The following is an 18,281-nucleotide window of genomic DNA, read 5'->3' on the forward strand; positions in this document are numbered from 1 at the left end:
GATAAGCTTGCAGTAATTTGAATCATTGATTTCATCTTTATGTTTCTCAGTCTATTTTAAAGATTTTTTTTTCCTTTTTTTTGTGCTTGATTATGATTTGTCTGGGCATGTTTATCTTTATTTTGAGTTAATCCTATTTCGTATCTTCCGAAATTTGTGAATTTTTAAATTACTAAAGGTTTTGAAGATTATTTCTTTAATACTTTTTATAATGTACCAGTCTCTCTTATTTTCCTGGAACCCAGATGGCATAAATAGAACTTTGGATGTTGTCCACAGGACCCAGAGACTCTTCATTTTCTTTCAGTGTTCCCCTTCTCTCTTCTTCAGATTAGATCATTTCTTTTGATGTATCCTCACATTTTCTGAATCATTCTTTTGTATTTCCAGTCTGTTATTGAGATCTTATTTCAGATACTGTATTTTTCAGTTTTAAAATTTCCATTTGTTTTTCCATCTATTTTTTATAGCCACTATTTCTCTCCTGAGAATCTGCACCTTTCCATTAATTTCCTTTAACATCTAGTGACCCGGATTAATATTTGTTTTCTGTTTTTGTTTTTGTTTTCTGGCAAAGGGCTAGTGAGTTCCTATCCTGATACTTAAAACTGGCTTTGTGACCTTAGACAAGTTACTTAATTTCATTGTATATAGAATGGAGATGTCTTCACAAAATATTGTAAAAGTTAAGTGAGATAACATAGGAAATGTCAGAAAGTAATATCTAGAGGTAGTATGGAATGCATACTCAATAGTCCAGCTCTTGGGGCATTTGAAGCATTTATAATAAGATTACGTTTAGGAAAGAATCCCAGTATCTTCTTGATGTCAGTGTAGAAGAATGTTCTTTTTTATTTTTTAAGTAAGTTTTCATAGTAAGTGATAACATATTTCCAGATTAGTAATGTTTTACAGAAGCAGGACTGTGAAATGTCTCTTTAAATGTGAAATAGTCATTTGGGAATACATTGATTATATACATTGTAACATAAAATTATATTTATCTGTGCTAACTAGGTGAGTTTAAGAAATTCAGATAATAGAGCTGCAATAGAGCACTGTTCTTGCTCACTACACAAAACAATTGCTTTTTTCTTTTCAATACTAGTTCCACTATAGCAATTTGTACCAATTTACAAAGAATTAGAGAATGACATTTCTTGAGGAACCAAAGAGTGACCTTTAGCATACGTGTAAAAAAGACTCTAATTTCTGGGGTTGAAACTATAATTAATGTTTTTAAAATCTTTTTTAAACACAACAGAGCAATATTTCAGAAGCAGTGTTTTAAATGTTGTCCTTTTTTCCCCCCTCTTATAGATGAACTCCATTTCCATTCTCCTGTACCAGGCATTTGTGTATGGTCATTTATTGTCATTGATTCTTCTTCAATTCTTAGGATTTATTTGCAAGTGTTCCTATGCTATGTATGTTTTTGGGAGGTGGCCAGACTGGGATTGCCAATTCAGGTTGGGCGTCTTTCTGAGGTAGAACAAAGGTTACATTAAAGATATAATTGACAATTTTTCTGTTTTGGATTACAAAAAAAGATGAAGAGATACCGGTTCCTCTACTTCCCACATTTCCATCCAGGATCACTTTCTTTGGGCCTTTCTGCTTGCTACGTAAGAGGTTATGGTGCTCTTGATCTCAAGGGCTCCTCCTGTAGCTAGTCCTGAGAAGTTTGGTTTAGTTAGATGAGTCTCTACCACCTCACTGTTCTTTTGAGAGTTGTTTTTTTTTTTTTTTGTCTTTAATAAGCATAACAATCTTCTGAATGTAAATTCCGCTTTTCCACACTTAAAGCTCTTCTGTTCAAGGGACCTGTAACAGACATAGAGGAATTGCTGATGGAAAGAAACCAAAAAAGGAAGAGCTTTAGGTTTGCCTTTACCATTTGAATTAATTGTCATCTTGTTTTAGTAAATAGGGATGAGAAAATGGAGTTAAGAATCTTGAAGACAAGTGAAGATTGCACAATCAGCTCCTCCTTTCTGTTCCCTCCACCATACCTTAGGCAGTGGTGGTGGGGTTATTAGAGAAGAATTGCATAAAATATATATTGAAATTATTGAAGGACATATAACATGATACTGCTTTTTTATATTATTTCTCATTTGGAGAAATAGTGGAAGCCTTTCATATGATTTTCTTTCCTTATCAAACTCTTCATGAAAGTAGATAGGCACATAGAAGGATCTTAACTTTTTATTTATTTATTTTTAAAAAAAGATTTTATTTATTCATGAGAGACACAAAGAAAAAGGCAGACACATAGGTAGAGGGAGAAGCAGGCTCCCTGTGGGGAGCCAGATGCAGGACTCGATCCCAGGACCCCAGAATCATGACTTGAGCCAAAGGTAGACAGATGTGCAACTGCTAAGCCACCCAGATATCCCTCGTTCTATGAATTTTAATACACGTGTGGATTTGTATTATCACCACCAGAGTCAAGATTCAGAATGGTTCTATGACCTTTAAAAAGCTCCCTGATGGTATCTTTGTAGGTAAACCTTACCCAAACCCAAGTGACAACTGATGAGAATTCTTTGTTATTACAGTTTTAGCCTTTGAGAATGTCATATATATTCATTTGTGTAGGATGTAACCTTTTGATGTTGGCTTGAGTATATTGCCTTTAAGATTCATTCAGGTTGTTGAGTAAAGTGCTTTTTCTTTCTTTCTTTCTTTTTTTTGGCTGAGTAATATTCCATTATATGGCTGAATATACTGTAGTTTATTTTGATTAAATCTAATATTTTCTTTTCTCGTACTGTCTTTGGCTTTTCTATCAAAATAATTCTAGGCTCAAAATGAATTAGGAAAGTATCTTCCATTTTTCTGTAGGATATTGTGTTGAACTGGTGTTATTTCTTTAAATGTTTAGTAAAATTCACCAGGGAAATTATCTAGGCCTGGAGATTTCTTTTTTGGAAGACTACAGATTTAATTTCTTTATAAATAGTACTCATGCTATTCAGTGCTGTTTGCTAGATAGAGGTTTAAATTTTACTGATTTCTCAAAGAACAGGCTTCTGGTTTCATTGATTTTTTTTTTCTGTTTTTCTGCTTTCGATTTCATTGATTTCTGCTCTCTATTTCCTTCCTTCTGTCTGCTTTGTAGATCTTTTTCTTTTTTTAGTTTTTTTTTTTTTTAAGGATTTTATTTTTTCATGAGAGACACCGAGAGAGGCAGATTCATAGGCAGAGGGAGAAGCAGGCTTCCCACAGGGAGCCCAGTGTGGGACTCGATTCCAGGACTCTGGGATCACAACCTGAGCCAAAGGCAGACTCTCAACCACTGAGCTACCCAGGTGCCCCCGTTTTTTAGTTTTGTAATGTAAAAGTTAGATCATTGAGATCTTTTCTAATGTAAATACTTTGATGTAGTCATGCTTTTGCTGCATCTTACATATTCTAACTGTTGACATGTTTGGATTTAGTTTTACTATTTTTTTTTTAAGATTTTATTTATTCATGACACACACACACACACACGCAGGCTCCATGCAGGGAGCCCGACGTGGGACTCGATCCCGGGTCTCCAGAATCAGGCCCTGGACTGAAGGTGGCTCTAAACCACTGAGCCACCCAGGCTGCCCTAGTATTTTATTTTTTGGAGAGGGAGAGAGAGAGAGAGAGAGAATACATGTGAGTAGGGGTGGGGGCAGAGGGAGAAAATCTTAAGCAGGTTCCATGCCCTTGACCAGGGCTTGATCTCAACCACCCTGGGATCACCACCTGAGCTGAAATCAAGAGTCAGATGCCCAGCTGACTGAGCCACCCAGGTGTTCCCATTTTATTTTTGTGATTCTCTTTTTGTTCTTATGTAACCTGTTTCTTTGGGTTATTTGAACAGTTTTTAGTAGTCCAGTTTATTCTCTTTTTGCCTAGATATCATTTTTTTTTCAGTGATTGCTCTAAGGATTATAATACATTTATATTTTCACAGTTTCCTTAGAATCAATATTTTATTACTTCAAGTGAAATACAGAATTCTTATTACCATTTGGGGTCCCTTTCCCTTTATGTTGTAATTGTCTTCTGTTACATCTACATGTATTGGAAATCTTATTAGAAAGTTTTGTAATATTTCCTTTTAATTGCCAAACATATTTTAAAGAATTCAAGAGGAAGGTAGTTAATTATATTTATCCAGATATTTATCACTTGTGTTGTTCTTCCATCATTTCTTGTGTTCTTTTTAAGGATAATTTTACTAGATTGAGGATTCTAGGCTTACAGTTCTTTTCTATCTTAGCAGTTCTTTAAGCATGTTGTTCCACTCCCTCTGTTCCATGTAGTTCCTGATGCAGTATTATTAGTTATTCAAATCATTAGCCCACCTTCTCATAAGTAATGCACTGTTTCTTTCAGTCTGCTTGCAAGATTTTTTACTTTGTAATTTTCGGTAGGCATGGATTTCATTATCCTATTTGGGGTTTGTGAGCCTTTTGAATTTAGAGGTTGATATCTTCCACTAAATTTGGGAGTTTCTAGAACTCATTTTCTTCTCCTTGGGCTCTTGACGTGAATGTTAGGGTTTTAGTGTTGTCCCACAGGTCTCTGAGGCACTATTTTTGTTTTCAATATTTTTTTCCCAATATTTTTTCTATTTTTCAGATTGGGTAATTTCTGTTGATCTGAGTTTCCATTCTGCTATTGAGTCCAGTGTATTTTCTATTTCAGGTATTGCATTTTTTAGTTCTGAAATTTCTATTTGATGATTCTTTATATCTTGTGTGTTTTGTGGGTGGTTTTTTTTTTTTTTTCCTGTGACTTTCTAGTTTTCCATTTGTTTCAAGAGTATTTGCTCTTATTTGTGGAACATTTTTATACCTGCTTTAAAGTCTTGTCAGGTAATTCACCCAGTGTTCTAATATCTGTGTTGTCTTGGTGTTGTTTTCTGCTGATTCTCTTTTCCCACAGGAGTTTGAGGGTTTTTTGTTCTCCCTGCCAAGTAATTTTGAGTTGTGTTTTGGAGATTTTAAACATATGAATTTTACTGTCTTGTTTAAATGCTATGGAGAATGTCGATATTTTTGTTTGGACACGTAATTGATTCAGTTGGGTTTTAGACCACAAGTTCTAGCCACCTTTCTTTAGGTTCTAGTTTTAATCTCAGTTCTATTTTCAAAACCATTGTACTACATTTGGATTTTTCTCTTATTGTGTATTATGCAGTAACCAATCTGTGACCTGTATGGAGGTTTAGTATTGAGTCTATGGTATGCTGCTTAAGGTTAAACCTATAAATGTACAGTTCAGGGGTGAGCTGGGAGTTCATAACTAACTTACAAGTTACTTAAACTTTCCCCTATTATGCCCATGGTATTTTCTAGATCCTTGGGACACCCTCCTTGCTTTCTTCCCCTGGCTAGAAACCCCAGTCTTCATTTCATTTATTTCACTGTGGTGCATATTTTCTACAGTTGCATCTGGAAGCAAGTGACAGGAAGACAGGAGAAAAACGGAGATTAGTCCAGTTTCTTTACTCAGTGATGAGGATGGTACCTTTCCCTCAGAGTTTTAAGCTCCTGCTGACTATGCTGCTGCCACAGTTGCAACTCTCACCACAGGATTGCTTGGAAATTGGGTCATGGGGAATGAAAAACGGAAAAAGAAGAGATTCCCCTTACTCTTTCTGAGCCATTAGGAGACCCCCCCTTTCCACTCTTTGGACAGAGATAGAGGGCTTTTCCTAGAGCTAGCTTTCTCTCTCTCTCTCTCTCTCTCTATCTCTTTTACCAATAGCCACTTTTTGGGTTTAGGTTCCAATTAAGCCCAGGGTGGGGGAAGAATGGAAAAATTATAAGCTCACTACCAACCTGATAATATATCAGATTCTGGGCTCTTCCCCAATTCACCTGTTGTTACTTACTTTCAAAATTTCAGTTAGCTGCGTCTTTTATTCTGTCTGGGTTTTATAGTTTCAGTCAATGAGATAAACAAGGTGGAATGTGCTTACTCCGTTTTACCCAGAACCAGAACTCCCCAGATTACTTATTACCAGTTTTAGAATGTAATGATAATCTCCTTATTTAGATTTAGGATCTCCTTATTCAGTTAAATATGGTCTCTCAGTTACATTTCTTTAAACATATGTGTGATCCTGTGTGTAACAGTGCAAGCCCTATTGCGGAGATGCTACATGTAATGTAAAACAGGAAAATTAATGTCTCTTTTAGAGCATAGTCTTGATGAACTCTTATTTTCTGTAATTATATTACATTTGAAAACCTGTTTTCCTATTTTCAATCTGTTTTCTCTCTAAGGATTTCCAGTTTCCCTTCACTTTGGAAATATTTTATTCTTTATGCATTCTAACCTTTTACAATGATTTACTTCAGGGGCATCTGGTGGCTCACTCAGTTAAGTGTCTGCCTTTTGCTCAGATTATGATCTCAGGGTCCTGGGATTGAGCCTCACATTAGGCTTTCTGCTCAACTGAGAGTTTGCGTCTCCCTTTACATCTGCCTCCCCCCAGCTTGTACTCACATGCATGTATGCATGCACATGCACACTCTCCCTCCCTCTCTCAAAATGATTTGAGGGGCACTGGAGTGACTCAGTCAGTTGAGTGTCTACCTTTGGCTTGGGTCATGATCCTGGGATTGAGCCCTGCATCAGGCTCCCCACTCACTGGGGAGTCTGCTTCTCCCTCTCCCTCTGCCCTTCCCTCCCCACTTGTGGTGTCCCTTTCTCAAGTAAAATCTTCTTAAAAAATGATTTTCTTTAAAAATTAGGCTATTGGTTATTGTAGAGTTAAGTATGAGGTGGTATGCTTCATATTAGTGGACTCTTGGCTCTCATGTGTTGTTGCACAAAAATTATAGAGACGTTCTGAAGCATATCTTCACTTCCTTAATTGATATGGGAAGCTGATTTTATTATAAGGCTGATAAGTCTGGATGACTTCACCTTTTTATTTTCAGTTTGTTTGAAACAACAAGATATAAGATTATTTTGTTCATTGATGAATGGTGCTTGGAAAACAAGCTTTTTTTGGATATAGGTCCAGAGTGAAGGAATTGAATATGAAAGATTCTCAGAAATTCCTGTGGTTGATCAGTTGCTGACAAGCAACCACATCACTGAAAATCTTAGCCAACATTAAATATAGGAAGTATTTCCAGGGCCTGATGTGGAATAGTAACTGAAAGAGGAATATGTGTCTTATATGTTCAGGTTGCTATAACAGAATTCACAAACCAAATGGCTTATAAGCAATAGAAGTGTATTTCTCACAGTTTTGGTGGCAGGATGGTTGAGTGAGGGCCCTCTTCCGGGTCACAGACTTTCTTTTGCGTCCTCATGTGGTGGAAGGAAGGGGCTTGGGATCTCTCTGGAGCTTCTTTTTATAAGGCACTAATCCCATTCTTGAGGGTTCTACTTTTATGATTTAAGCACTTCCCAAAGGCCCCACTTACTAATAACATCATCACATACTCAGCATTTTAACATGTAAATTTTGGGAGATAAAAACATTCAGACCATTGCAACATATAAATGAGTTCGCAAAAACTAAAACTGATTGAAAGTCTTAAGTTTCATATCCATTTCAGTAGTTATAAAGTTGGGGTGAAATTGAAACTATTGGTAGAAATGAAAATTTTGTTGCTGTTACTACATATAATTTACTGGTTCTTCATTCTGAGTAAGAATTTTATATTTAGGGTTGCTGGGGGCTCAGTGGTTGAGTGTCTGCCTTGGCTTGCATTGTGATCCCGGGGTCCTGGGATTGAGTCCTGCATCAGGCTCCCCATGGGGGAGCCTGCTTCTCCCATGGGGGAGCCTGCTTCTCCCTCTGCCTGTCTCTGCCTCTCTCTGTCTCTCATGAATAAATAAAATCTTGAAAAAAATTTTTATTTTTTAAAAAATGTGATGTTGAAAAAGCACTGTGTTAAAGGGACATTTATTAAAGACCTATTAGTGTTTTTATATTTTTTTAAGATTTTATTTATTCATGAGAGACACACAGAAAGAGGCAGAGACATTGGCAGAGGGAGATGTAAGTTCCCTTCAAGGAGTCTGATGTGGGACTTGATTCCAGGACTCCAGGACCACGCCCTGAGCTGAAAGCAGACGCTCAACCACTGAGCCACCCAGGCGTCGTCCCCTATTAGTTATTTTTAAAAAATTTTTTAAAGTAGGCTTCACCTAATGTGTGGCGCTTGAACTCATGACCTGAGATTAAGGTCTGAGGTGACAAAAAAAGGTCTGAGGTGAAAAAAAAAAGATCTGAGTTGAGATCAAGAGTTGGACAATTGACCAACTGAGTCACCCAGGCCCTCGGATTATTTTTTTAATTGTGTGGCAGATAATTGTGTGAAATATACTGTTTTATAAAATTTGTAGAAAGAGAAAAGATACTTCTATTTCTACAAAGTAGAATGTCCACAGGCAGTGTGAATGTCCATCCATTATTTGAAAACCTTTTTTGGAAGATAAACCTTCATGGTGTGGGGTCTGGCACAGCGTTATCTTTTATGTTTGCCTAATGGTCATTTCCATATAGGAAGTTGAACATAGAACATCAGTTTAACTGTGTGCTCTGATTTACATGTATCCTTCCTTTGTTTTGAAAATTAAAATTCTCACTATCATGTTAAAATTGATAATTCCAGCTCTGAGTCCTTTAAAGATGGAAATGTCACAGTGGTACAGAATGGTCAGGGAGTTAGAAAAATGCGTTTTTAATCTGTTTGGTCTCAATTGGAAAGCCTTTTTTACAAATGCATATATGTTGCAAGGATTTGGTGCTTATTATGTGCTCCTGTTACATCTTGTGCTTACCTCCATTACAGCACCTGCTGTACTGTATTGTATTTTTTTTTTTTTTTTTTTATTATAGTCACACACACACAGAGAGAGAGAGAGGCAGAGACACAGGCAGAGGGAGAAGCAGGCTCCATGCACCGGGAGCCTGACGTGGGATTCGATCCCGGGTCTCCAGGATCGTGCCCTGGGCCAAAGGCAGGCGCCAAACTGCTGCGCCACCCAGGGATCCCTGTATTGTAATTTTTGATTTTTGTTATTCTCAGGTGTGTCAGTGTGTAAGGCCTAATGGCACCTAGGAAATAGGGGCACTGACTAAATATTGAGTGAATAAATAAACATAGGCTGTAGCAAGGTAGAGAGTCTGGTATGGGTCCTATCTGAACAAAGAGGAAAAATAAAGAAGTAACTGCTGGTTAAGCATATTTCAGGTCTGGAGTTCAGCAAGTAATTTAAATTCTAGTAGTTGTTGAATTTTCTGTATTTTTTTCGAAATTGTCTTCTTAGGTGATGAGACCAGTCTATTTGTTGAGGTAGATCTTTTTCTAATTCTCCATTACTTTGTTTTCAGTTGGTTTTTTCCTGTACGCTGAAATGTGACTTCTTGTGCTAAACAGAATGTTTTCATTGTTTGCTTCCATTACCTGTGTGCATCTTCATATATGAAGGCATATAGTTACTCTGTCAAAATGTCCTATATTGTAAATAAATTGTATTCACTATTCAGAGGCCTCTGGAATAAATCATCTTTTATGTTTTCCTGTTTTCTTTTTTTCTGAACCCAAGATAAATAGGGGAGTAGCTAGGTGAAAGTGAAGTAAAATAGGACTAATTTTCATAATTCCCTCCCCAGAATAGTCTGCTGGAAAACTGATTACGTGACCCCTCGACTTCAAGAATCTTAAAGGTAAGAGGGCTTGTGAATATTTGTATACTTATGAAAAAATTAAAATGACACTTTTAGGTACTACTCTGGAAATTCTGGTTATAGCTTTACTTACATATAACCTCTTCTTTTTTTCTGAAGTTGCCATGTTAAAACCATTTGGTGTTTTATCTCCTATACCTGTATAAAGTAGGATAGGATGCAAAAATCCTAGGATTGTTTTCTTTTTGATTCCTAGATTTTTTTTCTTGCTTCAACATTTTTATCTCCAGATAAATAGGAATCTTGATAAATACTATCAGTGTAGAATAAAGAGCATGTTTATTTTTGTATTATCTATTTGAAAAGCTATTTGACAGATTTAAATTTTGTGAATTCTTTACTCACATTCTTTATGTAGATATTCTTTGAAATACAGTAGTTTTTAAAATAATTGAAATCTCTCCTTAGAGTCCTAAAGATTTATCAGTCTTCCATCCTGTAATATACTTAAGATCCTCTTAGGGTGGGATGGTGTTCATGTGTTTGTGCCTGTGCGTTAGTTGTTATTTCTTTTGTGCTAGTTTTGGTGCTAAGCACTTTAAAAGGATTATGTGATTATATAATTTAGTCTTCATAATGACCGAAGTGGTTATTAGTATTATCTCCATTAGATAGGTGAGGAAACAAGCTTAAAGAGGTTAAGGTCACACAGCTAGTAAGTGGCAGACGAATTGCAGTTTGAACGTAGACAGTTTTTTTTCTAAAACCTGTGCTTAAAGGGACGTTCTGTCTATATACTTAAGAGTACTAATATTAAAGCTTCAGCAACAAACATACAGGTGAGGGATATTGTAAACAAAAACATGTCAGAACAGGCATGTGAAGCAAAGAAATCTACTTACAAACTCCAATAAAACTGTTATACAGGTAGAAAAAACAAAACAAAACTTTGAGGGTTTTACAAATCAACAGTTACAGAGCAGGACTGAGTTGATTATGTAGCAGAGAGACTTGGAAAGGAAATATTTATTAAACTGAAGGAGTTAATTGCCTTAACCTTACTCTGAAGTGAATTAGCTGAGGGCACTAGAGCAAATATCTGTGATAGTTTAAGCCAGATTGGTAAAATAAATGTAGATAAGTCAACAAAATCACATAGCCTTCAGGGGTGTTTTAAAAGGAACCCAAGGACAAGGTTGTAGAACCATGGACTTAAGATGTGTAATAAGTAACTGTCATGCCAGAGTACAGGTTGAATATAGATGTAGGTAGATGCCTATACTTTAGAAAACTTGAAGAGCCTTCTGCAGTGAGAGACTGAAACACATCTGTAAACTTTTTCTGGAAATGGCCAGGTCATAGGTATTTTTATTTAGGCTTTGCAGTGTATATGGTTTCTTTCAGCTACTCATCTTTGCCACTGTACTGTGAAAGAAGCCATAGGCAATATGTAAATGAATGAGCGTGGCTGTGTTCAACAAAATTTTATTTACAGAAAAACTTGGCCAGTTTTTTGACCACTGGCTTATGATAATGCACACTATCCCTCCCGAGATATCAGTAAAAAATAGCTTTGCTATGGTTTCTCCAAATGAAAATAACATTCTTAAAGGGAGGATCAAATTTCTGAATAGATAATTGGGAGGCAGTTAATGGCTTTATATAAGACTGGGATTGAGATGAAAAATTGTGCATTTAATTGTAATGGTTATTAACATTTGAGTGTTTATTACTGCTAGATAATATCATAAACACAGGTTTGCCTGACTGACACCAGTGCCCAAGTCATTAATCACTGAAATATACCACTCAGAGTACCTTACTGAGTGCCCCTTCTTTTTAAATTGAATGTTTTTTGGACAGGGGATTGAATTTGGGAACAGTTTATCTTGGATAGAGGATTGGAAATGAAGGAGAAAGAATAGATTATCTGAGAGTGGTTCTGGGAGTCACTGGATACTCTGAAGACTTTAGCCATGTGAATCAGTATAGTATTTAGCATCTTCATGAAATATGCTTTGTCCTTGGCATAAGTATGCCCAACAAAGGGATAGCTCTTAACTTTTTCCCAGTATCCCTTTCATTCAGCCTTGGCTCTCATTTAGCCTATCTGTTCTCTTCTATGGTAGAATCTGTAATGGCAGGATTGGGTTTGGGAGTGGGGTGGGAAATAGAGTTAAACTTCCTCATGGCCTTTCATATGTCTTTGTGTGTGTGCACAAAAGATCTGAGGTACTCTTCTGACAGAATATTAGTGGACTTGATCAATTTAGTTGTTACTCAGAAATGTTGATTTGTATTTTTTCAGTTCGGTGTTGTCTTTGTCTTTCACTTGTGTCTAGGGAAAATAAAAAAAAAAAAGGGCAGTTAACACTTTTATTACCCTTCCCTATTTTTATATTCTTACTAGCACTAATAATAACAATAGGGGCACCTAGATGGTTCAGTTGCTTGAGCATGGGCTCTTGATTTCTGCTCAGGTAATGATCTCAGGGTCCTGGGACCAAGTCCCACATCAGGCTCCGTGCTCAGCAGGGAGTCAGGTTGAGGATTCTTTCTCCCCGCCCCTCTTCATGCATGGGCGTGCATGCTCTCTACAAATAAATCTTTTTTAAAAAGTAATGATGATAATAATAACAGCTATTTAATGCATGGCAGTGGAGCTGGGATTTGAAGTTAGGTCTGAGTCTTAACTAGGATGTTCATATCTTTTGATACAATGGGCTTGGCCTGAAGGACAGTAGGAGGGAGCAAGGAGAGCAAAGTAAAAAGTGTGAACTGGATGTCAATGGAAGGACACAGGCTTTGGAAGAGAAAAGGATGGGGGGAAGGGAAGGATAGGAATTTTAAGTGGAGCTAGTCAAGGCTAAAATGTTTAATTTCTGTTACCAGGAACCTCTGGTCCCTTCTCTGATTCCTTGAAGCTTGAGGTGCTTCAGCAACCACTACAAGAGAAAATACATTGTTAGCCTCTTAGGTGTAACTTGAAACAGTTTTCTTTTATAGAGGATGGTAGTTATATCCTAGAATTTTGCTGTCTGTGACTGGAGCCAGTAAGCACACTGAATTACTTAAATTTAATTTAAAACCTAAAGAAAATGAAGAACTTAGTTCCTCAGTTGTACTAGCTGCATTTCAAGTACTTGATAGAACAATTCCCTGTTGGACAGTCCTGTTCTAGAAAATTGAACTGTCTTCTACACTACTGTTAGTTGAATGCACTCTAATGGCTGGCCTAGGATTCTCACTTCCATGTATTCCAGGGTTTGGGAGAATGAATTCTGAATTCTGAAAACTGATTTGTATTAGTGCTGTTTTTTGTTTCGTTTTGTTTTAAATTCCACATCTAAAAGTTGATGGCTTTTGTGATAAAGAAAATTTTTAAGTTAGGCCATTCTCCCCCAAACTGTTTTTATGAACATATTTGGAATAGTATTTCTAATACATAACAGAAGCAATTATATAATGAAATAAGAAGGGTAACTTGGAAGATACAAGTGCTTTAAGATCATTCTGTTAGAGATAACAGACTTAAGAGATACTGTACCTTGGAAAGGTGGAGCCTGGGAAGAGATATTAAAAGATTGAAATCTGTAAATTAAAGTCATCTGAAAAGTAAACAGAACTAACTTAAAGTCAAGAATGAAGAACCATTCTTCGAAATTTATTGAAGTAAACCAAAATTAAAAGAAAATTCGGTTTGGTTTATAGGTAATTACAGAACTCGGTTGAACTATTAAGTAGCATAGGTAGAATACGACATGATTCAGAATCATAAATAGCACCATAAAATCAAGTTATATTTAACTTTTTGGATAACCACAGGAGGGATAGTCCTGCCCACCCATGGCTTATCTCTTAGGTTTTTTTTTTTTTTTTTTTTTTATGACAAATATTGGCCTAGGACTAAGAGTCTGCATTGTATTCCTTTGCTCCTGTTACTGGAAATTTAAAACAAAACTGATATTAAAAACTATGAATCCTTAGATTAAAAATTGGAATTGAGGCAGATAGAACAAATAAATGTGAACAAACTATAAGTTTCTAAGTTGTTGAACTAAAATTTGTGACTTTTATCTAGTGAAATGCCTAAACCCTATCATTTTGAGTGAATAAACTGGCAGTGTAGCCTAATTGTTTTTAGATATGGCAGCAGTTAATACATGATGTACTCAAGAAGCATAGAACTTTAAGAATTTGGAGCACTTAGTTTTTTAAGCAGATTTCTAACAAGGGTAGTCTGTAACTTGATTGAGGCTTCTTAGTTTCTAAGTGGTAAACTATTGCTTATGTACTTCATTGCATGAATTAAAATAGAGCAGTATTCACTGTAAAATATTAGTTATAAATTGTAATTTATATATTAATATAAGCTTAATATTCTTAAGGGAGGAAATGTGAAAACAGCATAAGGTTAGACTACCCAGTAGGACATAAATTATTTAGCTACGTAAAGGAATGGTATATTGCATATTTTGATAACTTCCTAGATTTTTAAAATATTATGTTAATTTTCAAATTGACGTTTTATCACATTTAATATTTTTTATTCTTAGATACGTAGGATACCATGGGAGTTGATGTGGTATGAATTTCCCCACATAAGGATTACACTCAATTATAGATCATATCAGGAACACAATATGCCTCCAAAATCAGTTAAGTTGGGAAGTTGCCTAGAGCAGTGTTTCTCAGGTTTTAACGTAGGTAGGTATAAATCATGTCCAGATCTTTTTTTTTTTTAAAGATTTATTTATTTATTTATTTATGATAGAGGCAGAGACACAGGAGGAGGGAGAAGCAGGCTTCATGAGAGAGAGAGAGAGAGAGAGAGAGAGAGAGAGAGAGGGGCAAAGACACAGGAGGAGGGAGAAGCAGGCTCCATGCCGGGAGCCTGCCGTGGGACTTGATCCTGGGACTCCAGGATCGCGCCCCGGCCAAAGGCAGGCACTAAACCTCTGAGCCACTCAGGGATCCCATCATGTCCAGATCTTGATTAAATTCTTATTCACTAGGTCTGGAATGGTGCCTGAGGTATCTGTGTTTGTAACAAGTTCCCATGTGATACTGATACTGTCCTTCTAAGTGAATACCAAGTAGAGTAACGTATGACTGACAGAATATTTTAAAAGTAATCTGTCTCAGTAATTCCGTTATTGTAGTCGCTCCGGTCAGAATACTTTGAAATTATCCTGGACTCTTGATACTTTGGAATTATCCTGGACTTCCGTTCTCTCTGCAAATCCTGATGGCTGTATTTTGAAAACACCTGGAATTTGAACCCTTTTCATCACCATTGCTGCTACTCTGGTACAAGCTGCTGTCATCTCCCTCCCTAGATGATTAGTCTCCTTGCTTTTTCCTTTGCCACCTCCTCTGCTTGCTTACAATCTGCTACTGGCCCATGTCATTCAAAGAAACAGGTGTGTTTACCTTAGCCCTTAAGGTGTTGCATGATCTTATTACCTTTCTGTCTTCTTTTATTACTTTTCCTCTTTTTCATTCTATTCTAACCACATTAACCTCCTTGTTTTTCCTTGAACACATCACACATGCTGCTCTTCTCTGCCTTTGGACTTTGATATTTACTGTTCTTTTCTGCCTCGAATATAGGTCCTCTCAGTATTCACATAATTCTCTCTTGATTGTTTCAGATTGCCATTTCAAATTTTACTTTATCAGAAAGTCTTTCACTAAATACTTTGTAGGAAATAATGACTTCTTCATAATTGTGGGTTTATTTTATAATTATTTTTTTCAACATCTCAACATACTAGATATTTTAGTGTGTTCATTGTTTCTCCCCTACTAGAATGTAAGGTCAGGAATTTCTGTCTCTTATTCAGTGCTATATTTAGAGCATTGCCTAATTGTATACCTAAGGCACTTAGTAAGTCTTTGAATTAAAAAAAAAAAAAGCCCACGGAAGTGATTGGATCTCTGTTTGAATGTCTTCACTGATAGGTTGGTTATTCTACCTCCCTTTAGTACAGCCCATTCCATTTGAAAGTAACTGCTAACCTTCTCCTTAAGCTTTTCTGTTCTTCCAGGCTAAACATTCTTACTACTTTTTACCTTTTTTTATTTGATACGATCTCCAGGGCTCTCACCAGTTTGGTCATCTTCCCTAGACATTCATCATTTTGTTGTTTGTCCCCTAAAGGGGAATAGCATCAGAACTAAAGTTTTGCAAATGTAGGCTGAAGGGAAGTTTTCTTCTTGTTTTTGACAATCTTTTATTAAGGGAGACTGTGATTAAATTAACTTTTTTTTTTTTTTTTTAAGATTTTATTTATTTATTCATGAGAGACACAGGCAGAGGGAGAAGCAGGCTCCACGCGGGGAGTCCGACGTGGGACTCGATCCCGGGACCCCAGGATCACGCCCTGGGCCAAAGGCGGCGCCAAACCGCTGAGCCACCCGGGCTGCCCTTAAATTAACTTTTTAAAGTAACTCTAATCCTTACTGATTTTGACTTTTTAATGTACTAAAACCTTTAAATCTTTTATCTTTGTGCTAAGTTTCTTATCTGCTTTACATTTGGTTTTTGAACCAAAGTATGGGTCTTTGCATTTCTCCTTATTTAGCTTAAAAAAATTTTCCTAGGCAATACGTACTTTACATGTAGAAACTAGTAAGCTTAAATTATTTAAGAAACTAATAGAAAAATTACTTTGTATAATTGCGGGAGCATTATAACTGATGAAAAAAAAGAATTATAACTGATGAAATTCGGGATTTCTTGTGCCTAAATATTCCAGAATGTTTTTGAACAGCTCATTAGAATCATGTGTTTTGTATCAGTTCAAGAAAGAATTTTGGGTTGACTTACAAAATAATTTTACCTCAAAAACTTATTGCCCTTTACTAACAAATTAATTTTCTTTCCCACATTTCTCTTTTTACCTTTTGGAATTGCCATTTTCTTAGTCCTTTAGGCCAGAATAATCTTTGACTCCTTCCCCGTATTTTAGTTACCATATCTCAGAAATTCTTGTTAATTCCAAATCTCTCTGCTTCTCTCCCTGCTATAATCCATTTCTGTGCTTTGTTGGCAGATCATTCTTTTAAAAGATGCATTTATATTCCTTTTATCATTTCAGTCTTCTTCAGAGGAATCTGTAAGATTGCATCTGAACTTCTCCATCATTGGTGATCGATTTGTAATCTGTCCCTACTTGATTTACATTGCTCTGCTTATTGCTTTCCTTACTCATGACTGTAGTCTTTCAGATGAACTTCTTGGCATATATCCCTCTACAGTACACACACACAACACAACACATGCTCTTTCTTTCTTTCTCATACTTTTTACTCATTCTTGTCAGATTGGCCTAGTTAAATGTATTTATTACTTTATACTATGTTGTTCCTTAAATGCCTTAAACTCCTTAACACACATAACCTATCACCTTCAGTGAAAACTCCAGTTCAAATTGATTTCTTTTCCCTAAACTCTAATTATTTTAAGCCTGTTCCATAAAATCTGTCATTTAGTCTTTGTTGCTTAGTACCTATATAAAGCTTTTCCTTTCAGTAAGACTTGATGGCAAGGAGTATAAAAAACTACTGGATTATATGTAAAATTTACTGACTTGGCTTGTACTGTGTTCTTTTATGTATAAAATAATTTCTTATAGTACTGGGGGGTTTTGTTTTTCATTGATACTGGGAGAAAGCAAACATAAAAATTCTCTGTTATAATTCATCCTATAGGAAACCCTTTCTCAAGGAGAAATGAAGAGGAAGACTGTATATACCTTAAATGTGGGAGATCGGGAGTATGAAGATATGGAAGGTAACTTTTTATTTTTTATAAAGCTTGTGTGTTGAAAGCAAAACTTAGTGTTTCTGAACTGTTCATTTGAATATATTTCAAAATACCAGAGTGGTTTTTTGTTTTGTTCGGTTTTCACTTCTTTTTATTGTTCTACCTGAATATGCTACCTGAATAAGACATGTACACATTTTTTGTTCCTCCTCCCATGTCTTATTTTTGCTTGATCAAGGTTTTTGGTTTGTTTGAAGTTTCTTTTTCTTCTTAAATTTTTATTTCCTGATGTTTTCTGAATATACTTTTCTGTTTTTGTTGTTGTTGTAATCTTCCGTTAGGGTTTTTAAAAATATTTGGCATTGATTTTTTTCTTCTGTTTCTAAAGTTAACTCTGATCATCCTACTCTTGATTTATGGGTTATAGTCACCCTTTCTTTTTGAAACACCACAAATTAATTGGTATTTTAATATAAATAGTGGTTGGGGGAAATTTCTTCTCCCATTTCTTCTTTTCTTCCTGAAAAACACTATAAGTTCCTTTAGTGAAAGTCTATTAGTGGTAGATTCTTAAGTTTTTGTATTCAAAATTATTCGGAGATACACAATTCTGGATTGATAGGGTTCCCCTCCCCCTTCTCAGCACATTGGAGACATTATTTAACCATTTTCTGGTTTTCTTTTGCTATCAAGAAATCTCTTTTCAGCCTAATTGTCAATCCCCTATAAATGATCTGTCTTTTCTGTCATTTTTCTTCTTAGATCTTATTTTTATCTTTGATGCCTTGATGTTGTACAGATCTGCTATGTTGGGGATGCCTGGGTGGCTCAGCGGTTGAGCATCTGCCTTTGGCTCAGGGCATG

General features: G+C 36.0%; 1 protein-coding gene across 10 annotated transcripts in view; it reads left to right on the forward strand.

Moving 5' to 3' along the window:
• Positions 1–18,281, forward strand: part of SCAF11 (SR-related CTD associated factor 11) — a 73,125-nt gene that overhangs the window by 9,356 nt on the left and 45,488 nt on the right. For 6 of the 10 annotated variants that reach the window (XM_026000165.2, XM_026000166.2, XM_072765482.1 and 3 more), the window contains exons 2-3: positions 9,632–9,685; positions 17,363–17,444. In XM_026000165.2, the coding sequence (XP_025855950.2) occupies positions 17,384–17,444 (61 nt within the window). In that variant the 5' untranslated portion in view covers positions 9,632–9,685; positions 17,363–17,383. The remainder of the gene's footprint in view (positions 1–9,631; positions 9,686–17,362; positions 17,445–18,281) is intronic. The other 4 variants (XM_072765479.1, XM_072765481.1, XM_072765485.1 and 1 more) reach the window with 1 other exon arrangement.

This window comes from Vulpes vulpes, chromosome 8, assembly GCF_048418805.1.
Source record: "Vulpes vulpes isolate BD-2025 chromosome 8, VulVul3, whole genome shotgun sequence".
Lineage (NCBI taxonomy): Eukaryota > Metazoa > Chordata > Mammalia > Carnivora > Canidae > Vulpes > Vulpes vulpes.